The 21,710-nt window shown below is 39.2% G+C and overlaps 5 protein-coding genes and 1 long non-coding RNA gene across 9 annotated transcripts in view; 3 read left to right on the top strand and 3 right to left on the bottom strand.

Annotated features, from left to right (window-relative positions):
- The window catches only part of LOC110040149 (phosphoglucomutase-1-like), a 13,939-nt gene extending 13,667 nt beyond the window's left edge, over positions 1 to 272 (top strand). The window contains exon 12 of the mRNA XM_089286451.1: positions 1 to 272. This exon is cut by the window's left edge and continues 1,942 nt beyond it. The gene's annotated coding sequence lies outside the window, so the exon portion shown is untranslated.
- A 978-nt stretch (positions 273 to 1,250) lies between these two features.
- LOC110040146 (cyanocobalamin reductase / alkylcobalamin dealkylase-like) lies at positions 1,251 to 4,399 on the bottom strand. Its single transcript, XM_020745344.2, has 2 exons — positions 4,194 to 4,399; positions 1,251 to 2,347 (listed from the first exon to the last, which is right to left on the bottom strand). The coding sequence occupies exons 1-2, from the start codon at positions 4,275 to 4,277 to the stop codon at positions 1,685 to 1,687; spliced, it is 747 nt and encodes a 248-aa protein (XP_020601003.2). The 5' UTR covers positions 4,278 to 4,399; the 3' UTR covers positions 1,251 to 1,684.
- A 1,646-nt stretch (positions 4,400 to 6,045) lies between these two features.
- LOC110040134 (1-phosphatidylinositol 4,5-bisphosphate phosphodiesterase delta-4-like) overlaps positions 6,046 to 21,710 on the top strand; it is a 45,532-nt gene continuing 29,867 nt past the window's right edge. Inside the window, exons 1-2 of one of the 4 annotated variants that reach the window (XM_089286444.1) lie at positions 6,046 to 6,121; positions 15,344 to 15,461. In XM_089286444.1, the coding sequence (XP_089142570.1) occupies positions 6,114 to 6,121; positions 15,344 to 15,461 (126 nt within the window). In that variant the 5' untranslated portion in view covers positions 6,046 to 6,113. Of the gene's footprint in view, positions 6,122 to 15,343; positions 15,462 to 16,800; positions 16,915 to 17,954; positions 17,976 to 20,414; positions 20,522 to 21,710 lie in introns of those variants that run through there. The other 3 variants (XM_089286447.1, XM_089286449.1, XM_089286446.1) reach the window with 3 other exon arrangements.
- LOC149113798 (uncharacterized) lies at positions 7,115 to 7,845 on the bottom strand. The gene has a single exon (XM_089287691.1). The coding sequence runs from the start codon at positions 7,728 to 7,730 to the stop codon at positions 7,350 to 7,352; it is 381 nt and encodes a 126-aa protein (XP_089143817.1). The 5' UTR covers positions 7,731 to 7,845; the 3' UTR covers positions 7,115 to 7,349.
- On the top strand, positions 11,102 to 13,970 carry LOC149113799 (uncharacterized). Its single transcript, XM_089286453.1, has one exon. The coding sequence runs from the start codon at positions 11,604 to 11,606 to the stop codon at positions 11,973 to 11,975; it is 372 nt and encodes a 123-aa protein (XP_089142579.1). The 5' UTR covers positions 11,102 to 11,603; the 3' UTR covers positions 11,976 to 13,970.
- LOC149113800 (uncharacterized) lies at positions 15,310 to 21,645 on the bottom strand. The gene is made up of 2 exons (XR_016206347.1): positions 21,496 to 21,645; positions 15,310 to 16,946 (listed from the first exon to the last, which is right to left on the bottom strand). It is a non-coding gene; the product is annotated as an uncharacterized LOC149113800 (long non-coding RNA).

The following is a 21,710-nucleotide window of genomic DNA, read 5'->3' on the forward strand; positions in this document are numbered from 1 at the left end:
TGTGAACAACAGAACTGTCATCTATGCAGGTCTTGGCGATTGATGATCTTGAACCATCATACTGAAATAATTTTTTTTGGGGGGGGGTGGGAGTGCAGAGATACTGTAACTGTTACTCTTGATATCCTATTATCCTACAAGGACTAAATTTTCAGGTAATAGAAATAGAAAAATATCATTTTTTCTTTAAGTAATAAATAAACAATGTTAGTGACCTGGGCTTGAATTTTATTTGCTAACCTTAATAAAGTGTCTGAATTTTTCTCAACAAACTATCTGGTTGTCCTTCGTAGAATCAGTAAGTCATGTTAGCATTAAGCAAGCAGTGTTACTGACATATTATGTCATGCAATTGTATTAGTAATATAGTAATCAGACTGAGTGGAGTACAGTTCAGGAAGGAATCGGGCAAGTAATTTCAAAATCAGACAAGCATGCAGGGCAAGGTCAATTTGAAATTACAAGCATGATCTCTCCCTGAATTGTATGACACAAGATGCACTTAATAACAAGTTTTGAGATTAAAAAGTCTTTTGAGAACTTCCTTCGAGTCAAAAGGTTAGTTGACAGTGTTTTCAATAAGTTGTAAAAACTGTAGGAAACATTACAAAGGCTGCTATTGAGTTGAATGTGAATGGCAAAGGTATCCAATTACAAAAAGTCAAAACTGCCGGATACCTGTAATTGAATGCACGAGATTGTGCATCAATTATGTGTCAAATAGGCATGTGGAGAACTAATCATGATCGAGAATTCTGTTATAGATACAATTAAATGGTTAACAAGGAAGGTTCTCTAAGGAAGTCCGTATATATTGTCATCCACAAGTATAAATCTGAGACTTGCACCAAAAGATCTATAGCAATTGGGCACTGAAAAACTGGCATTATTTAAGGTGTTCCTGTTTAGAAGGAAAGAATGAATGCAAAATGAACAAGTACACTGCAGAGTTGGGTTATTACATTGCAAGGTTGTGTCATTTTAAACTTTACTCTTTTGCATATCATTAGCCTGCGTTGCAGATGCTCAAATAACAATGAATAGGGAACCAGTTGGATTGTTGCAACATGCATAATATTCATGCTCTCAGGTATCGCCAGGCATTCGCCCCACTCTGCTTGCCACTCCCCCTGTTATACCCTAGTGCCAGCTATGCAGGCTAGCACAACATAATTTATAAATTTATAATTTTATAATTTCTGTTTCAAAGCACAATTTACCTCACATGTAGTAAAATACGTTCACAAAAATAAATTTACTCTGACTCTTTAATAGTGTTCAGTTACAAAGAAACTTGTTAGGATGCTTAGAAAACACATTCGTGACATAATAATACTCTTACTTTCAATTCTAAGGTTTCAAACTGTAAAATATATACATGCAATCTATAATCCATCATTTTGAAGTGTTATTCAAATAATTATGTCAAGCTATTAGCTATTGCCTGGCTTTTCACATCCTGTTACATGCTTGAACAGGCTTATGTTGTAATACTTTGCTCTTTAATATGCCAATCTGCATACACAACACAAAATAACTTGTCATCTTTAAGATTACATATCTACAGATAAAATATACCTTGGTCAGTGTGTCATAAATTTGCCTTTTAAAAAAATCAGGCACTACAGATTTTTAGGATTCAGATTTTTTCTAAAATTGAAAATTTGATGTAAAAAGTTGATCATTACACTGGATCACCAACTTTGTTCCGGTAAGAATCAAGAAGTTCCTTGCGATCAGCTGGTAATGTTGCAAAGTACTTCTTCTGTTCTTCAGAATACTTTAAATCCGTTGGAACAATATCCCTAAACGACCAATCTTTCCAGTGGAAATTGAACTTTACCAGAAGCTCAATTCGCTTTTCATCCCCTTGTACAACATCCACTGGTTCTTTTTTCAGCAAGTCGGGCACCAAGATGTCCTTGAAAATGACCACACCCCTGATTGCAAACCAGCCGCCATACCTGGCATGCACGCTGACTCCACAGATCTTTGTTTTTTGGTCCCAAGGATCATTAGAAACACTGCTGCGTTGGTAATAATAGGCGGCACCAGCCACATGAGCCGCTGTCTGGACTAACACTTTGGGTCTTCTGGAGGGGTGCATCTCAAAGTCGTGGATAGCTTCTATCTCATGCCGAGGAAATTCTGCCTTGACTTTTGCAAAGATATGGGCCATGAATTCATCAAGCGGATCCCGGCCACCAATACAAGATATCTCTTTGATAAATGGCTTGAATCCATTGTCAAACATCAGGGGAGTGCTTATGATGACAAGAGCAAGAGTGTCATATGGGTGGGGTAGGTCAAATGCTTTGTGGACCAGTTGATCATTGTACCAACCAATCTGTTTACAACACAAGTGAAAAGGTTAGCATTAATCTAGTTTTTGTATTTTTTTCCTCTTCATAAGTATACAATACGCAAGTACGTAAATTACATTTACTTTTACCTTAATTATTTTTATGTAATAGCTTGTTGACTTCTCTGTTAATATCCCCCCTCAAACTGCCTTGAAAATGAACAAAATCAATTTCTCCTCACAATTTCAAAACATAAAAGGTAAAGTGTGCATACAAGCCAAGTGGCCCATCAGGCCAACACTTATCTGCGGTTTCTGTAGCATGAAGCAACTAGGAGTATTTCTACTCCCCTCTGGATGGGATGCTAGTCCATCGCTGGGTTACCCCCAGCATTAAATTCGCTGAGTACCCATTTGACCTAGGTGGAGAGAGGCACTGTGAGAGTAAAGTGTCTTACCCAAGAACACATCACAATCACATGAAAACAGTTTGATCTCCAAAGCAAAACTGTCTTGATATTTTAACAAGTTGGCTTGACTAGTACTTTCACTAATGAAAGGCCCAAAATGGCAGCATGTGATATCACATTATTTCTTCATTTGTAAGTTTTGTATGGTTTGTCACTTGTTGACCCTTGAAATGGAGTTATCAGCAGAGGACACATTGCATTTTCTAGCTTATATCTCAGTTATTTACTTTTAAAATGTCTTGGGACTGGGCTTCATAAGTGGCAGATCTGAGAATATTGTTTGTGAGACCTCACGAAAAATCCAGTCGGTTTTTTATTGTTAAAATAAAACTCTTGGAAATGTGTTCTCATCTAAAGGGGCCCTGGGGTATCGGTCTTTTCCTCAATTGACTCAAATCGGCATGCTTATGAGGGTCATAATTTGAGAAAAGGCACTAAATTTATTTATTTTAAATACATATATTTATTTCTCTTATTTTGGACTGTTTCATTTGACAAGGGTACTTATTGGAAGGAGACTCTACAATAGCATCTAAGGTCGTAATTTTGCTTCCAAATGTGAACGCTTGGATGTCTTGTTTAAGCCTTGCATTCAATTAACATATGCTCTAAGCTCTAAGGGATATTGCCCAGAGGTAAGCCTAAAATAGCCTGTGTAAATTTGCAACAAAAACAAAGAGGGAGACAAGGAAGGCAAAACAATTGATAAGAGATGTCCAGAATGTTTTTCAGGGCATGTCAACTTGACAAACACCACTCATTTTTAGGCTGTAAAAAATAATAGCTGCAGTTGTTCTAAAACTCAGAAATGTTGTTATGGTTTTGTTATTGTTACTGACCATTTCCAAAAAAATGGTCAAAGCAAGAAGATATCATTGAGTCGCAGCTACTCAACTACTGTCATGCCAGTGATCAAGCTGCTATTAATCTAGTCCGTATTAAAACTCAAAATAGTTTTATACCCCGTAATCGCAGGACAAGCGCAATTATTAAGCTCATGGAATTGAAAATTTGAACATAGATTAGAATCGATTTTGGCAGCTCAGAGATTTTTAACGAACACATGAGCAGTTGCCTAATTATCTCCCAAATGGAAAATTAAATTGAACCGGTACATGACAAATGAGATCAGATGAACTGTAAACAAGAGTACATTTGTACAAAACAAAGCTCTTTCCACACAACGTACTTAACCTACGCGGTGTTGCTGTGTTTCAAAACGTTCTGTCTGTTGAAGCTGTCGAGAAGTTGACTACATCTTGCAAATCGGGTTGAGGATTTCACTATTTACATCACAAGAAGGCGAAAGAGCGCATCGGAAAGTTCTTCTCAAGATCTGGCAAGATTTTGAATAATAACGACTCTGTCACTGAAATCACCTTCTCTAGAAAGCACTTTTACCTAGTTAAGATAATTCCTACCTTGAAAGGGTGCGATTCCAATCCAACTGGGGACAAAATAGCAGAAACTTTGGAAATCACCTCTTCTGTGGAACAGTCCGACATATTGGATGGGTCGTCTTCAGCTCTTTAGCTACCAGACTCTTCTCTTCCAATTCGAGCTAATTCGGGGACGAAAAAACGCGATTTTTTTTTCGGCGCGCGGGAAATCCGAACATGCTTTTGAGGACGGGTTTGTTTTTTCTTGCCATTTGTCTCGAGAATAACTTAGTGCGATCTATTACCTGCAGCCAAAAATTAAGCTGGGGCGAAGTAATTACGGTCCAAGAGGATCACAAAGGAAATTATAAAAACAATCTTCACTGCACCTTTGAAGCAAAGTTTGTGACAGACATTGAGCCAAACGTGCTGCAATTGTCCTGGTATGCTTTCGACATCTCAGGAGAAATGTCTGACTGTGACACCGACTTCCTGGAAATTTATGTGAGGTAAAGCGCGCTATATAGCTTGCATAATGGTCATACCGTGACACGATGTTTTTCTCTTCATTGCGGAGGCATTTAGAGGGGTTTGTTGTCACGCGTGTCACGCAAGGTGCGGGGAGACGTCGTGTAATAAAATATTCATACTGAATTACCTTGCCTATTGAGTATGGAGGGTGAATCCGCGGAGAGAAAGACTCTTTACAGCATCATTGCATGTCAGATGTTTCAAAATCACAAATTTTGCTCATAATTAATCAAGATTAATCAGTGGGGATTTTGGCTTGGCTTCGGATGGGGTGGGGTGGGGTGCCGTGACGAGGATTGTGGCTGCTCCCCTTTCTGAACAGTAGGTGCCGTTAGGCAGGACTTCTTCTACATCTGCAATTTTAAAATCTGTAAAGAGCTCGTGACTTGGTCCCGTGAGGAATCGTCGTTTTTATATCAGTACATGAGTATATGAGTACAATGTAATATTTATACATATTTCAAGGGAAAAAAGGCCAAAGATATATCACATGAAATGCAGGTGCGTACCTTTTTTGTTAAACTTTATCTGGTAACTATTTTTGGACAAGAATATAAAACCTGACGAAAGATGGCCTCGTTGTGATTTCTTGAATGTTTTAACCAATCAGCGCTTAGTTGTCGGATTGGTCAGTCTCTGTTCACTTATATCCTCGTTATTTTTTTCAGCTGTTCCTACAAGTCCATCGGGAGATTTTGTGGCAGAAAAAGACCAAGTGACGTGATCTCTCCTGGTAGTTGTCTAAAGATGGTATTCCATTCGAACAGTGCCGTGGCGGGGCGCGGATTTAAGGCGAGACTTTGTAACAGCTCGACCGCAAAATTTGGCATCACCTCACAACTACGGGTAATTTTCTCAGGGTTAGTCTGAGAAAGCTATCACGTGAGATCACGTGAGATCACGCAAGATCATGTGAGATCACTGCTCACCCACTCGATCCCATAGTCTTGAGAGAAAAGGGGAATATTTGACTGAGGACTGCACGGACTCTTTATTGCAAATGCGTCATCTATTTGGCCCTGCTACGTTGACCATCCAAGCAAAGTTATAATGGCAGTAGCCACTAGCTCAGTGTTGTGGACTCACTCGACTGCGCCTCGTGAGTCCACAACATTTTGACCACTGTGATGACGCGTATCGTTGTCGATAAGAGAACAGACCACGCTAAACCACATTTCGATTCGTTTTTTACCACAATATCAACGTCAAAGAAACTGTTTCTTTCAGAGCGCGAGCTGAAAAAGGCATTGCGTGACACATTGACGCGAGCAGCGTTGTCTGGACTCTTATCGACAACGGCAAATTAGCCAATCAGATTGAGAGATTAGTAGCAATTGTGGTAAAATATATATTGTTCTTTTAGGTAATCATAGATGAGTGTGATTCAGGATTTACACTACCAGTGATATTTGAGAATTCTCTCACAATTGCATGAACCTGTGAGTACAATTTGAAAGAATTTTTAAATATTATGTATATTGTCAATCCGTAATTGCTAGAAGTTTCATACGATATGACTGAAAGAAATTACGAACGCGAACGCGTTAAATTGCACTGCGGTGCAAATTACAAATTAACGATGAATTGGCCTGGTCTCAGCCAATCACAATGGAGATATTTTCTCAGTCGCATAATAGATATTGAAGGTGAACATATCAAAGACCGTATTATTTACTTTGTGTGCGCGCTCGCTCGATCCATGGTGTTTGGATATCCCGATCAAACACTGTCTCTCGTGTTTGATATATTACTTCAAATTTTGAAAACTGGACGATGTAGCTAGGTAGAAACACGTAGTTATCCTCCGCTGAATTTTCCATGAAGTATAATACGTCTAGAAAAGAGATTATGATCTCTTGGTCTAGATCACCGCTCGCCTGTAAAATAGTAATTAGATTTTTAACACCAATTAAGAGCTCATTAAAATTCAAGTTGGAGTTTCCGAAAATTTACACTGAAGAATGAACCAGATTTCCGGTTGACTGTATTGGATTGAAAGATGTTTCCGAAATTTCCGGGAAAGAGGAAAACCTCGCTAAGTGTACTCAAATTTCGAAAAATTCCTCCCGGAATTTCCTTTCCGTTCGATTTTGCTTGTACGATTTTCCGTTTGATGGACAGTCAACAGTTTGCAGACCAGGAAATTTGCAAATCATTTGTTTCTGTTTCAAAATGTCTGGGATTTGTAGTAGAATGAAAAACACGCTACATATCGATTTATTGGTTGCTTAAACAGATAATTACCTCGCCCTCACTGTCCTTTAGAAGAGAAAAATTCAACTGAAGTGAAGCAAGCAATTGGTTTTTCACAAAAGTGATGTTGTGGACAGTATGAGAGAAAATCTGCTGAAAATCGGGGGCCATCGTCTACAACACTTAGCTGCGTAGATAATATACAAAAAAGCAACGGATCTGGAAAGTCTGCTTTCTATTTATACAAACCCTTGCAAACGGTTTCACGAAACGATGTATGTACGTTTTAATTGACAAACACAACTCTACAGAATGTAACAAATTAAAATTAAATTCTGTCGTTTTCAGCACGTTCTTGAATCACCGACTTAATTTTCTGCTTTATACATTATTATGCTGTTCCTCTACGGACGGAAATAAATTTAAAATTGATTGTTACTAACGTTTTCAGCATGTCTTTGAATTACCAACGAATCAATTTTTTGCCGATATTTCACTGTTCTTTGATATTATCCAACATATGTCCAGAGGGTTGAATATGTCTTCGTTCAGTCGTTGCATTTCTTCCGCGCTCAGCAACTTGGCGGCCTCCGTGAGTTTTGACTTTTTGTCAACCTCTGCATTAGGAACTTGGCAATGGTAACTCCAAATGCGCAGTCGTTGCCGTCGATTTTTAGTTTCACTATCTTCTTTGCTCTGGCCAGGAACAAGTTGGCTCACTTCTTGTTGTTGCGGTACTGTACAATCCATGCCTTCGTCCTGGAGTTCCAAGGGACCTTGACTCAGGAGGGCAGGTGAACTTCCACCAAGGTTGTCGCTGCTTGAAGGATACATGGAGTTCTTTTCATACTCCATCAGTCTTGGAAATTTGTCAGTCACTCAGAATGTCGTGTTTACTTCTCTTCCTCTTCCTCTACTTCATCGACGCGAAACAAGCACTGACTTGCTTTATATAGTGGCTTGAGGATTCGCTGAAAAACAACCTCGTAATTAGCAATTTGTTTGCCAGTCAATTACCAATACAATGCGAAACTGATTATGCCTCTAGCAGTAATTAACCACAACATTACAAACAACAAACATTAGAAACAAAATTATAATAACAATCAAACTAAGGTTATACAATTAAAATACATCAAGTTGCGCTAATATGCAGACTCTTGATTAAAAGTGGGGATTTACCGAACAGATAACACAACCTAGAGGAACAATTAAAAAATAGAAGCTTGTATGTACACAAAGTAAAAGATATTATTCAACACAAGAGTATTTAACAGTTATTCCACGAGCGCGCGTTGGCTATAATCATCTGATATCCAACAAGCGCGAATGGAATAATTGTTTTATTAACCTTGACCCTAACCTAAAATAAAGAAAGCTATAAATAAAAATAAAAACGCCGCCCAAAATTACCATTACCAAAGGCGATAATTACATTAACAATTCGTGTAATGAACGATATTTACAGTACCTAAGTTACAGTCTGTTTATAATAACAATATTACAAACATTGCCAAGGGCGATAATTACCTTGATAATTTGCGCAATGAACAATACATACAGTAACTAGGTTACAGTAATATTTATACTAACAATATTACAAACATTGCCGAGGGCGATACCGTTAAACAATACATACGGGGACAAACAGGACTGACGAGTCCCATAAGGAAGAAACAGCTGTCCACTGTTGCGATCCTGCTTTATCGGTTCTTGTCATGTTGGTGTCTCGAAACGTCTATCACGTAGTATCAGCCTTGCAGTCTATTGTTTGTTATTATATTTTTTTTGGCTGATCAGATCTTTTGTAGATCCTGCGTTGACAGCGTTTTTCGTATGCAGTCCCTTACAGTTTCTGTTTTCTCTATACATACGGTAACTACCGTAGTGATTCGATTTAACACCCTCCTTCCAATGAGCGTCCCCTTTCGAATAAGCGCCGCCCTTCGAATATGTTTTTACTAATAAGCGCCCCTATTCCACTAAGCGCCCCCATTCTAATAAGCGCCCCTATTCCAATAAGCACCCCCATTCTTATAAGGGCCCCTATTCCAATAAGCGCCCCCATTCTTATAAGCGCCCCTATTCCATAAAGCGCCCCCATTCTTATAAGTGCCCCTATTAAAGTTTTCTTTTGAACATTCGGTTGTAAGGGCCTTGTCTCGAATAAGTGCCCTGTCTCGAATAAGCGCCCTTCCTTGAGGTGCCAAAAGTAAATAACCGCCCCGGGCGCTAAATCGAATCATTACGGTGAGTTACAATAATATTTATAAAAACGATTTTACTAACAATTTTCATATATTAGTATATTTTTCAAAGGCTTACAAAATTTGTAGTCTTCAAAAACAAGTATTTTTTCACTCCAAATTACTGTGAAACATGTAAAATCATACAAAATAAAATGAAAATTATCAGGGGCACCCCGACGGAGTGGCCGTACGTTCGTCCACTGTCTCCGGAACGAATTTGAATGTGATAACTTGTTAATAACACCTATACATTGCGCAGTTAATTACCGTTGTTATTTGCGGTTTAGATTTTTTACGCCTAATTGGCTTTTTCCTTGCTTCACACTAACACTCCATAAATGTGTCTGGTGTTGACGGTCTTCTGAGTTTCGCGGTAATTATCTTCGGCTATTTTCGGAAGGTTTCGGTTGAAATACTTCGGATGACCGTCGGCGGTCTTCGAGTTTCTTCGTAGTAACTTCCGCAATTTTCATTGTAATTTGCATTCGTATTCCAATTTTGCAATTCCACTTTTCTACACTCTTGTTACCATGGTTTCAGGAAAGCTGCACTCTAAACAATCAGAATTCAGAATTTTTTTTAAAAAAATAACAAATTTAGAACATTGCCAACATTGGTATTAGTTTGATAATTATCCGCGTACATAAACTCTTACTAAAAACACACCGCGTCATTGAATTGGAGTGCGAAAGTAAATGCAAAACTCAATTATAACCGATAGCCTTCTAATGAAGTAATTTTCAAGATAATTCACACCAATTAAATCAATTTTACAAAAATGATCTTAAAACCTTCTAATCTTGCTAGTATTTTAGAGAACGACTAGCCAGCGACGGTTTGTAAAAACGTTTAGGAATCCGATAATAATTCAGAAAACTAACGCTAGTGACGAACAAGTTCTTCTCTCGGTCTCCTCAATTTTCTGCTGGCATTTTGCTGTTCTTTGATATTATCGAACATATATCCAGAGAGTCGAATATGTCCTCGTTCAGACGTTGCATTTCTTCCGCGGTCAGCAACTTGGCGGCCTCCGAGAGTTTTGACTGTTTAGTAACCTCTACATAAGGAACTTGGCAATGGTAATTCCAAGTGCGAAATCTTTGCTTTTGCCTTTAAGCTTCTTCTTTTTCTTTTTCAAGAACAACTTGGTTCGGTTCCTGTTGCTGCGGTACTGCATAAGCCATGCTTTCATTTTTGGAAAACGCTCCACTCATGCGGGAAGGAGAATTTCCGCACAGCTTCTCGCTGCTCGAAGGATACATGTAGTGATCGCGTCTCCACTTCTTGTTCGGATCGCCTTCACTCCGACTTCAGATATGTTTTCTACCGAACTGAGAAAAGTAATCTTATCCACTCGTCTTCAATGCTTTTTCCGACCGAAAAACATCAACGTATAAACGTCATGGAGACTTCAAATAACATTCATTAGGTTTATTTTTGTCCATTTACCGTAAAATAAGAAATGGAGGGGCTGAGTTCATTTAGACTAGACTCAATAAGGATAAGATAAGGATAAGAGCGACCTGTGAAACTATAAAACTTCCGGTTCAATTGCGCATGCCCAGCTGACATACACGTGGTTCAATCAACTGGCTGCTGTCCTACTTCCGCTCATTTTTATCGATCACGCTGCTTTCGAGACGAGAGTTTTACCAAGCTTGCGCAAGCTTGATAAAAATCTCCAGGAAAGAGATTGGTGTTTTGCTCGTTTTCTTCATTTTAATTAGCGCCAGATTATAAGTTCTTGCGGCCGGCCTAACTTCGATTAAAATGACTCTGAACGTAGTTACCTTGCTGCAATATATATTCTTGTATTCTAACTCTTACTAGTGGATTGAAATTTTTCAGTAATAAACGTAGGTTGTGTAATGTACGTAAAATTAGCTTGTTTCTCGAACACAAACAATAACTCTTTTAAAACGAACGTACCAAACAACGGAATGTTTTTTTGATATGTTTTGCTAATTGCCCATTTACTGAAAATACGTTATTCAATCACAAAGGAAGGAGAAGTTAATTAGTGATTAATTTCAGTTCATTAGTTCCTTCTCGCCTTAATTGGATGTGCGCAATGGACCTGTAAGAAGTTTGTTTTTTTAATTTCTGTACGCTAATTAATGTTACTAGCTAACATCGGTACATCAATCTCTTTCAACGAACCAACTTAATTAAAACGACCATGTTACGGTTTGACCGCTAAATTAGGAATTCATAATAATTTGTTCGTGATCAAGAAAAAGACGCCACGCGAAAATCATCGAATTTCGTTTAAATAAACGTGGCCTGTTCTCTTAATTAACATGGTGTCATTTACGTCACTAGTAATTAGCATCTGACGTCACCATGATCAGGTTCATCCGGGTTGTTTTTCAGTAAATTAGCGCTAAGAATAACGTATATAAAGCGAGTGAACCAGACTATTTTGCTCAGTTAAGTATCAAACGCATTTGAAGTCTGTGTCAAGGCGATTCAAGTAAGAATGGACACTGAAGAAAACTATATGTATCCTTCAAGCAGCGAAAAGCTGTGTGGAGATTCATTTAAGCAGAAGAGTCGATCGTCCTCAGAAAATGAAGGCATGGATTGTACAGTACCACAGCAACAGCACGCTAACCAAGTTGTTCCTGAAAAGGGCAAAGAAGAAGCTGAGAACCGACGGCAAAGGCTGCGCACTTGGAGTTATCATTGCCAAGTTCCTGATGTAGAGGTTAACAAAGAGTCAAAACTCACGGAGGCCGCCAAGTTGCTGAGCGCGGAAGAAATGCAGCTTCTGAACGAAGACATATTCAACCCTCTAGATATATGCTGGATAATATCAAAGAACAGCGCACAGAAGCCAGCTACAAACTGAGTCCGAAGGACTTGCTGAATACCAAATACTGTACGATACCTACGATGTATAGATGCCACTGAGTTTTTGATTCACTCCGCGGCTGTTCTTTGCCAAATTACTCGTTTGGAATTGTTTTAAACGTCGTTGTTGTAGAATCTGTTTAAGGTATACTGTCTTGTGAAATAATTTCATTGAAAAGCTATATTTGTGATATAGTAGGTTTGGGCTTGTTTTTTTGCATTATGTTCCTAGTCTACCAAATAATTAATTAAAGAGAAATTGTCTTTCAATGCCGGAATGATACAAAAGTAATGTGAACCTTGAAGTGGGTTTGATTAAATTGTAAGTAAGCGGTTTATCGCGGATTTGTTTTTTCCAGATGTTACCTCAAGGCGTCTCAGCGTGTGCTTAAGGGTGATGTTACAAGACCCGAGTTTAACGGAACACTGTTGATTAAAAATCGATATCGTGTAAAAGGACGCACAGGGCGACTTTTGACGCAACATTTCGTTTCGGCAACATGTTGTAGGGTTTTGAAAGCGATTAAAAAACCGGTAACATTTTATTTTCCGAATTTACAAGGACAAACCCCGTTGCTGACCGTTGCTGCAGCAAAGTTTCGTTAAGAGTTGTTTCGTGTAACATGGAATAAAAATCGGCTTGTGTAACATCACCTTACCTCTTCGTCAGTTAAAAATGTGCGTGAGACTCGCGCGCCTGCCAAACATAGACCTCTGGGATGGCCGCAGATTTCGTCGAACTTAGGGAGCGTTCCTTTGGGGGGATCTGGATCAGGAGCAGTGATCCAAGATCTGTCTGGATCGCGGTGCATCTAAGGAACCGATGAATCCACTCTGGTCATGGATTCATCGGTTCTTTTGATGCACCACCATGATCCAGACAGATCTTGATCACTGACCCTGGTCCAGATCACCCCAAAGGAACGCACCCTTTAAACTGTGGGTCTTTTTATCGATAACAAGGCTTCTAAAAGGAGTCTTGTGAAAATTAATTTGACCCCCCCAAAAGTAAATTTGCCCCGAAAATATCCGCTGAAATATCAACAGTCCGCGACAAGTGAACAGCCATCCGAGATTAACCAGCTGCAACCGTCAACTATCCAGGAGAGAGTAAGTCCAGAAATAAATACCCGTAGCTGCCATGTTTTTTATCCTGCAAACATTTCCACATTCTATTGGGAAATCATAGCTAAACAGAATGATAACTGAACTAACCTGAACTTCCTGAAGTGAATCGCACTATTTTTAAAACTTGGGGAAACCGTTTGAGTGTCCCAGAAATATTTTCCCCAGATATTCTCAGGGATATCCCCCAAGTTTGGTTGCGTGACGTGTCTTAGCCAACCTAGAGTAGTTATAGACGGCAGCTGAGGGGGAGATATAGAAACACGTGCTTCGCAGGTCAGACGTTTTGACTGGTGAACACGAACGAATCACTTCCGCACGTAAACTTTAGTTCAAAGATTCAGGAGCACGTGCCACACAGGCCGAACGTGTTGAGCAGGTAAACACGAACGGATCACGTGCTGTACGTGAACGTTTTTTAAAGGAACACGTGATACGCAGGCCAGACGTTTTGACTAGGTGACCACGAACTGATCACGTGTTGCAGGTGAACATTTTTAAAAAGATACAGGAATACGTGGTGCGCAGACGTTTTGACTTGTTGACCACGAACGGATCACGTGTCGCACGTGAACGTTTTTAAACGATACAGGAACACGTGGAGTGAAAAGCGAAAACAACGGAGGCCGCCAAGTTACTGAGCGCTGAAGAAATGCAACTTCTGGATAAAAACATATTCAACCGGTGGGTCTAAAACACATGTCACGGGTCATTGTTTTACCAATACTGGAACAACCCTAACCCCTTCCTAATGCTAACCTTAGGCCTAAATACTACACTAAGACAGTGTTTAGGCTTAAGGTTAGTATTAGTAAAGGTTTAAGGTTGTCCCAGTATTGGTAAAAACAATAATAACCTGTGACCCGTGACCCGTGACCCAATTTTCAACCCTCTGTTTATATGTTGGATAATATCACAAAACAATGATTCAAGGACATGCTGGAAACGTTAAAATATGTTTTAAATTTATGGCAGTCTGTAGAGAGTTCCTTGATAATATTAGGAGCAGCAAAAGACGAAGTAATATTTCAAACACGAAAGACCGTGTTTGACCACATTTCCAAACACCCCCGCTGTGTGTTAATTTTCTGAATATTTTCGTTGATACTTTAACAAGCCGTTGCTGAATGCTCGATCTTCTCTTGCTTAATACTCGCGAACAGTGCTCGATTATTAAAATTAGGGAATTTCAGAATCTGTTCATTCTATTCAGGTCCATACCTTCTTGTTAAACGACTTCGTTGGAAGCTTATTTTAGCATAAGCTTCTTATCAGTTAATGAATGAGAAATTATGTTAGCAAATTACGTTAAATGTTCTGTTTGGGTTTTCTAGTATCCTCACGCACACAAGGTAGTTGTGGCAAAATGGATGCCGTTGTATGTCCAAACCGATTTCCACGAATGGCCGCCTCCCTCTTTGGAACATCATATATTCCAAGGAGTAATTCTGTTGAGTCCTGCTAAATTACATCAGTTAGGAGATTCCCAGGGATATATCCTAGCCTGGTCTACACGAGCAATTTTTCTGTAACAATTTTTTTATGACAAATATATTACATCGTGTAGATGGGACAGCAAATATTTGTCAGCATGCGCCAGTAATGACTTTGGACAGTGGAGATACGCTGAAACAAGGCGGGGCTGCTTAGTCGCCTCCGAAAATCTCGGTGCTTACGAACACATTTGCCACATTTTATATGACGAGTCGTCTACACGAGCAAGTTTTCGTATGGGACAACTTTTATGTGTCACATAAAAGCCAAGACGCCAGCTTTTCACCAAATATATTTGTCACATAAAAATTGGCCAATTTTCCTCATCTACACGAGCCAATAAGAATTGTCACATGAAAATTGCCACATAAAAATTGCCCGTGTAGACGAGGATTTACAGTGTTGAAGTGAAGGGAAGAAAGCAACTTTTGGTTTGAGTTATCGGTCGAGGTTCAAGAAATTGGGATTCCACTATAGCTGAAATCTCCAAAAATTACTGATAATCGAGAGAAAGGCTGAAATTTTAACTGATAGCTGAGAAATGGCCGACGATGGAAAACTGAGATTACAGCATACTCATCGATTCTCTGGATGAGTACCGACTTTGCATTTTTGTGCCGATCTGGTATTTTTTGCAACCTATTATGAAAATGCAATATTTAGTTTCTTATTTCAGTTCCAGAAAATGTTAGGAGGAAGAGACTACTCAGAACTAATCTAACTAGAAATTTATTTCCTGTTTTTCAGGCATTTGCTGAAACTGAACTCCAGTTCAAAATGTGGACTACTTTCATCCCCAGGGTACCCCCAACATTATCCTGCACATTGTCCATCGCAAACTTTTCTACTTGAGGCCGCGCCGAAGGTATGAATCATAAAATGACAAACAGTATTGAAGAAATTAAACGTAGTAGGTCCTTAAAAAGCTATTCCCGAGTTGCCTTTTGAATGTTCTAGTCAACAACCATTCATGTGGAAATGAGTTTGATCAAGAGAACATGATGAGTGAGTGAGTTAAATCCTCCATATAAGCCTTATTCTCAAGGTAACCCTTCTAAAGCTATTTTTAGACATTGTACCCAGTTCTCCCGCTGATAATGTTACCACGCGTGTTGGGTGGATGCTTTCGTGGATGTTTTTTCGTGGATGTTTTTCGTGAAAATGCGTGTTAAAGCGCTAAGGCTTTACTTGTGAGCAAAATCTGCGTGACATGATTGGCTATTTCTAGACCATCCTGAGATTTCAGAAACTGAGATTGATTTAAAAATAACTTGAGAAGGATTTCCTTTGGAATGAGATTAACACGCTTACTCTTCATCTTCTCTTGGTTTGATAAGACATGCATTGATCAGCGTGTAAGTTAAGCGGCTCCCTCCAAAAGCCTGTGTACAGCCGATCAAAAGGTTGTGCAGCGGACCCGTTTTGAAACGGTATTTTGAGTTATTTTGGCCGCGTACAATATTACCTTTAATTAAAGGAAACCTGAATATAAAAGTTTACTAAGATAGGAAAACAACAAAGAGATAATAATACACCATAAAGGAACAAGGATGGTTAAGGATGGAGAAGATTAACACGGATTACAAACGACGAACTTGAAAAATTTAGGCTAAACTTTTCAAGATACGCAAACCGTGACGTAGGTCCTTTAAGTATAGTAATAATTAAACAACGATTAACTAAAGCAGCGTTTATCGTATGCGGTCCCTTACAGTTTCTGTTTCTCATTTATGTATTTTCTGACCGTAGGTCTTTTCAGATTCGATATACTGCGTTTTTAAGCATGGTACTGGCCATGCGGTTTAATGTTTAAATGTTTAGGCTGGCCTTCTCCAGCCACATTTATTCTTTTGCTTTTCGAGACACTAATCTTGACACATTGTCTCCTTGAGCCCCGAAACACGTGATGTGGCAACGCGTGTTTCGGGGCGCAAGTGAGTTCAAAGTACGGAACTTGATATAGTAAGGTCATTTTGCAATTTATGTGCGTTGGCTGTTGGGCTGGCGTTACATATCATCGCTACACAGTGCTGACGAGCCCTAAGAAGGGCGAAACAGCCGTACACTGTTGCGATCCTACTTTATCGGTTCTTGTCGTGTTGGTGTCTCGAAACGTTTTTCACGTAGTATCACCCTTGCAGTCTATCGTTTGTGTAAATTCAACAATGACGTCACCGTCCATCCTCTATGTGGTGTCCGAAACCCATTCATTCTTTCGTGGACCGGTTTCGCCCGCATTAGCATCACGTTTACGACAAACAACGATTCCTCTGTGTCGCGAGAATTTGTCGCTGGATACATTATTTACCAGTTAACAGGTAAAGATACTGACTTTTGACATCTTTGGGTTCTGTTGAAACAAAATATTTGACTTAACATCATCAATGAACAGCTTATGTACCTAAAATTTAACCCGTGAATATCGAAGTGGTTTCGAAGTAGCGTCATTCTTTTGATTTGAGGGCGCGCAAGATGAACAAAGTACGCGTGGAGTCATTATCAATGTGCTGCCCATCCAACCTTGTACCCATGCGCATTTTCCCCGTTCAAATCTCGGTCGCCTTTTGTTCAGTAACATTCTCGTTGTATCGTGATAGAAATCTAAAATGGGGCCAAGTCGTGGCTGCCATGTCACTGACGTCACTTTCGAGACCATGGTTTTGTGAACTAGGGAGTAGCTAGAGGAGAATGACAGCCAGACGTCCTAAACTTTGCTATCGACCTTGTTCCGGAGAAAACTTATACTTGTTCCCTATTGAATTGATAAGTTAACCGCGAACCTTAAAAGCACTGATAGATCGAAGCTGGCTTAAAAGGCCATTCGGAAGTGAGCGTTTTTCTAAACTTCCTACTCAGAGGAACTTCGTTTTTTTTTTTTTTTTTTTTTTTTTTTCAATTTAAGGAACAACTCTAGAAAACACTGCAGGCTCAACTTTGGCAAACGTCATACTTCTATTTTCGTACTCACTACTACTTGCAATGAGTGTGGCGTGATGCTTCCCGGAGAATGCAGCTAAAAGCTGAGTCGGAGAACGCTTTCCCACATGAATGGAGTGTCCATGAAGTTATTAGGCCTTTGAAGTGAGACGCAACGAAAAATTACCCGTTACTTGCAAGCTAAGACGACATAGTTAAACACAGCAACGTTTCCAAAATGCTGCTAACTTATGGAGATAAATAATATCTATTTTAGTTTTCTAAAAACAACGATCTCTCAGTCGCTTATGTCAAACCATTTTTAGATTAAAAGCCAAGACTTCTTTTCTAAGCTTTTCCTAAAAGCAATGAAAACTAAACGTTTTGTAACTCTTTCACATTTTAAAATTGTTTTTGAAGGTGTCAGCTGGTGGCGGAAATTTCCCCGCTCCTGTGTTCAGTGGTAAGGTTTTAACAAGTGAACAACGTCCAAGTTTACGGCACACACTTAGGGACACGGTGTAAGGACATGCTGCAGTGGCAGTGTGCCTCGTTTGACATGCCTGTTCTTGCGGAAAATTTCTGTTACGGGGACAACATTTTGTCCACGAAAGATGTTGCATGAAATCCGGCTGGTTTGAGTTCGTGCGTCTTGAAGCAGGAACAAAATGATCTCAAGTTTCAATGTCGCATCGTGGGCACTGCTCTTGCAAACTGTCCCCGCTACAACACATTTTTCTGTCTCGATCTGCTTCGTGTGCATCAGCTTATCTACTTCCCCTGCAACATACGTCCTATGTGTACATAAGCAGGGGCTTGTCCCCGCTTCACGGTGCAGCGACATGTTCCCTAGTGTGTTGCGACTTTGTGCTAAGTGCAGCTTGTCTTGCAATCTGCCGTTGCAAGTTGCACAAGACAATGCATACATGTAAAAAAAAACGAGCAAAAGGATCCAGGACAAGATGCATGCCACGATCGTTGAAGAAGTACATCTTAATTCAATTTGCCTAAGGAATGTGAGACCGGTTGTGTAAAGATTTTCATGATATAATAATTTTTAGCGTACCAAAAAAAAACCAACAAAAAAAACACAAACAAAATGCAATAGACATTTGTAGAACAGCGCAATTTCAGTTAGAAGTTGTTATGTTACGTTAAATATCAGATACGGCTGTTATGATAGAGAACAAAACTTTACAATAGGAAGTGTATACATTGAGATTGTAAATAATTCAAGTATAAACTCGTTTTAGTTAAATAAGTTGACTAATCATGAGCTAAAGATATAAAACAACTAATTGAAATAAAGAAAAACAATACTGAAGTGGAAAGTTCTTGTACGTTGGCGGGTAGTGCAGGAATTCTCTTACAAGAAGAATAAGCATAAATAATTTAGGACATCAGAACGAATATAGACATCAGCACAAGTAGAATTTACGAGCTTGTTTCGTTAATTCATGCTATGCTTATGTCTTAGTGAGAACGCGGGTGACAAAAGAACGAGCTTAAGCACAAGGACGTTTACCAATCATAATTTACTTAGACCCAGACCTCGGCGAAAAAATCGCAAGCAATATGGCGGACATTTACACCGCCATATTGTTTAGCAATCCGGGAGGGTTGGTATGCATTTTCGTTATTTTGCGCTTGCCTATCTACTTATGTTAATGTTCTGCTGTCTTCACATGCTTGTGCTTTTGCGTTAAGCCTGGTTTTCACTAGCAACGCAAGCACAAGCGCAAACACAATAATTCTTGTTTCACCGTGAAAACGGCCTTGACGCAGGCATAAGCACAAGCGCAAGCGCAAGCACAAGGATAAAAGTTTTTCTTTTTTCTTGTGCTTGCGTTTGCGCTGCAACAAATGAAAACGAAATACCACTTAGTCATAAACAAGCACAAGGATATTCACCACACGTGGACATTTATGTTTGTGCAATGAAAACACTGGATCCAGATTACCTCGCGCCTACTGCAGTTTGGAATGTTCGGATGATTTTGCTTGTGCTTGTGTTTGCGTCGAATTTCGTTTTCACTTGGGTCATCCCTATTGCTTGCGTTTGTGCTTGCGCTTGTGCTTGCGTCGCTGGTGAAAATCAGGCTTAAGTCACACGAGAAATAAAATATGAAAAGAAAAAGGGGAAAAAAAACGGTCCTATGCCGTGTGGGACTCGCCTAAAATGAACCTAAAATGGGGTTGATATGAGCTGCTGGCTATATCCACTGCGCCAAATCAACCCCTGTTCATTACCTTGTATAAATTGAATATTTATTGAACCGCTGGGTTATCATACTATCGCGGCAGGCTCAAGTTAGTTCAAGTGACCAATGGGATTCATTCTTTCATAATTCATTTTCCAATTCCGGTGGCTCATGGCGACTTTGATTCGATCGGAAATCGGCAATCCGGACTTCTCAATCCAAAGTGACTAATGATCCTTGAACTGAGAGCTATATCTTATCCGTATCGCGTCCGATATATGGCATCAACATTTTCACCTATCGCTTAATCGACAAAATCGTTCAATTTTGCTTACCAGAGAATCTATGTTTCAACGAAAAATAAACGTGAAAATTTTTCATACGCACTTAACGATAAAAAGTACCTTACAGTGAACGAAAACGAGATGTGAATTGAGTTGGCGCGTTTAAAATGTTGCTGTTCGTTGTTCCACTGGCTAGTCAGTGATACGCTCTGCTCTGTGGTAATTTTGAAAGTGTCACTGATGTCGCAGTATTTTGCTTTCGGCCATGGAGACATGCACTAACAAAGTAATTAGAAGTGTTATTGACCAATCAGATTGCCGCGTCTGTTACTAAAGCGTTCCCTCCGGATGACCTGGAATTTTCGTTAGCGCATGATGTCACATCAGTTGGAAATATTCCCAATTTGATCCCGAGGCAAATAAACAAACAGTTACCTGCCAAACTACCTGTAATTGTTAGATCTCCCGAACGAAAAGGAGCGAGTGGGCAGAAGAGGGTATAGTTGTAACAGACCGTACATTTGGTAAGGAAAAATGTTTACAACTTATATTGAATATGTTTCTATACTTCTTCGGAAGTTCTTAAGTATTTATCCCGAAATATATTAGCGCTTAGTAGAAACTATAGCACAGAATGATTATCTTCCATACTGACAACGAATACAATATTGTTTTTAGGCGTGAAGAAGTATTTTTACATGTCCGTTATTCTCGTAACGTAAGCGGTTGTTAAGCTTTATGGCGTCTTTCTGCTAAAGAAGTATACTGATTTGTTTGTGAAAGAAAGCCTAATTTTACCTCTAGAAGATTCTTGAAAATTTTAGATAAAAATGTATATGTCACATATTTTTCCGCCTTGACAGTCTGTCTCCATCCAACGTTTGGAAATGCTAAAAGTTGTCAGGCACTCAGAATTTAATAGACACCTATTTGAAACCATTTCATTTTCAGTATTGTAGCGAGATCTGACGGTTCTTTCAAATTCAAAATACGTTTTTTTTTTCAGTTTCATTGGGGAAATAATTACCATAACTGTTTAGCTTTTCGACGCCACTTTGGCTAAAAGATTATAAGCAGTTCGAAGCTGGATTGATAATGTAATGATACACATTCTAACATTTTGAAGGTTCTAAACAATACGACAGATTTTACGTGATCATACATGAGTTTACAAACGAAGGGGTTTTTTTTATTGCCCTGCAAAATTGCACTGTTAACCTGCAGCCTTTGAAAATTTACCCTACCGCTCAGTGTGATAGTCGGCAGTTTTGTCGTCTTTCGGGCAATCTAAAAACACAGGTGAAACAGAGGTTCTTCTTCATTTGTGACGAGAACAAAAGAAAGGTGTTGAAATTTGACTGTAACAAAGCGAAAATTACCTTTTTATCTGTAGCTACATTATTACAAAAACATTTTTAACAACTGCTCTTCGAACTTGGAAGCTTTTTTATAAAACTGTCTGGCGGGTTCTTTAATAAATTATACAATACAAAAATACCTGCTTCTCTTTTCACGCTTTGGCTCCTCACTGTTTTTCTTTTCGTTCACAGTACGTATTTTCTTATCGGTGAAATCGTAGTCTTAAATTCTCTCATACCGTCTCTAAATTCACGTGTGCAAGTTTATTGACGTGTAACTGTTCTTCGAGGAGAGACGGAGCGGAAATTCGCAATTTCCTGCATCCGCTACTTAAAATTTAAATACGTAAGCTGT

Source organism: Orbicella faveolata, unplaced genomic scaffold, assembly GCF_042242905.1.
Source record: "Orbicella faveolata isolate gen_17 unplaced genomic scaffold, um_ofav_v1 contig_14, whole genome shotgun sequence".
Taxonomy (NCBI): Eukaryota; Metazoa; Cnidaria; class Anthozoa; order Scleractinia; family Merulinidae; genus Orbicella; species Orbicella faveolata.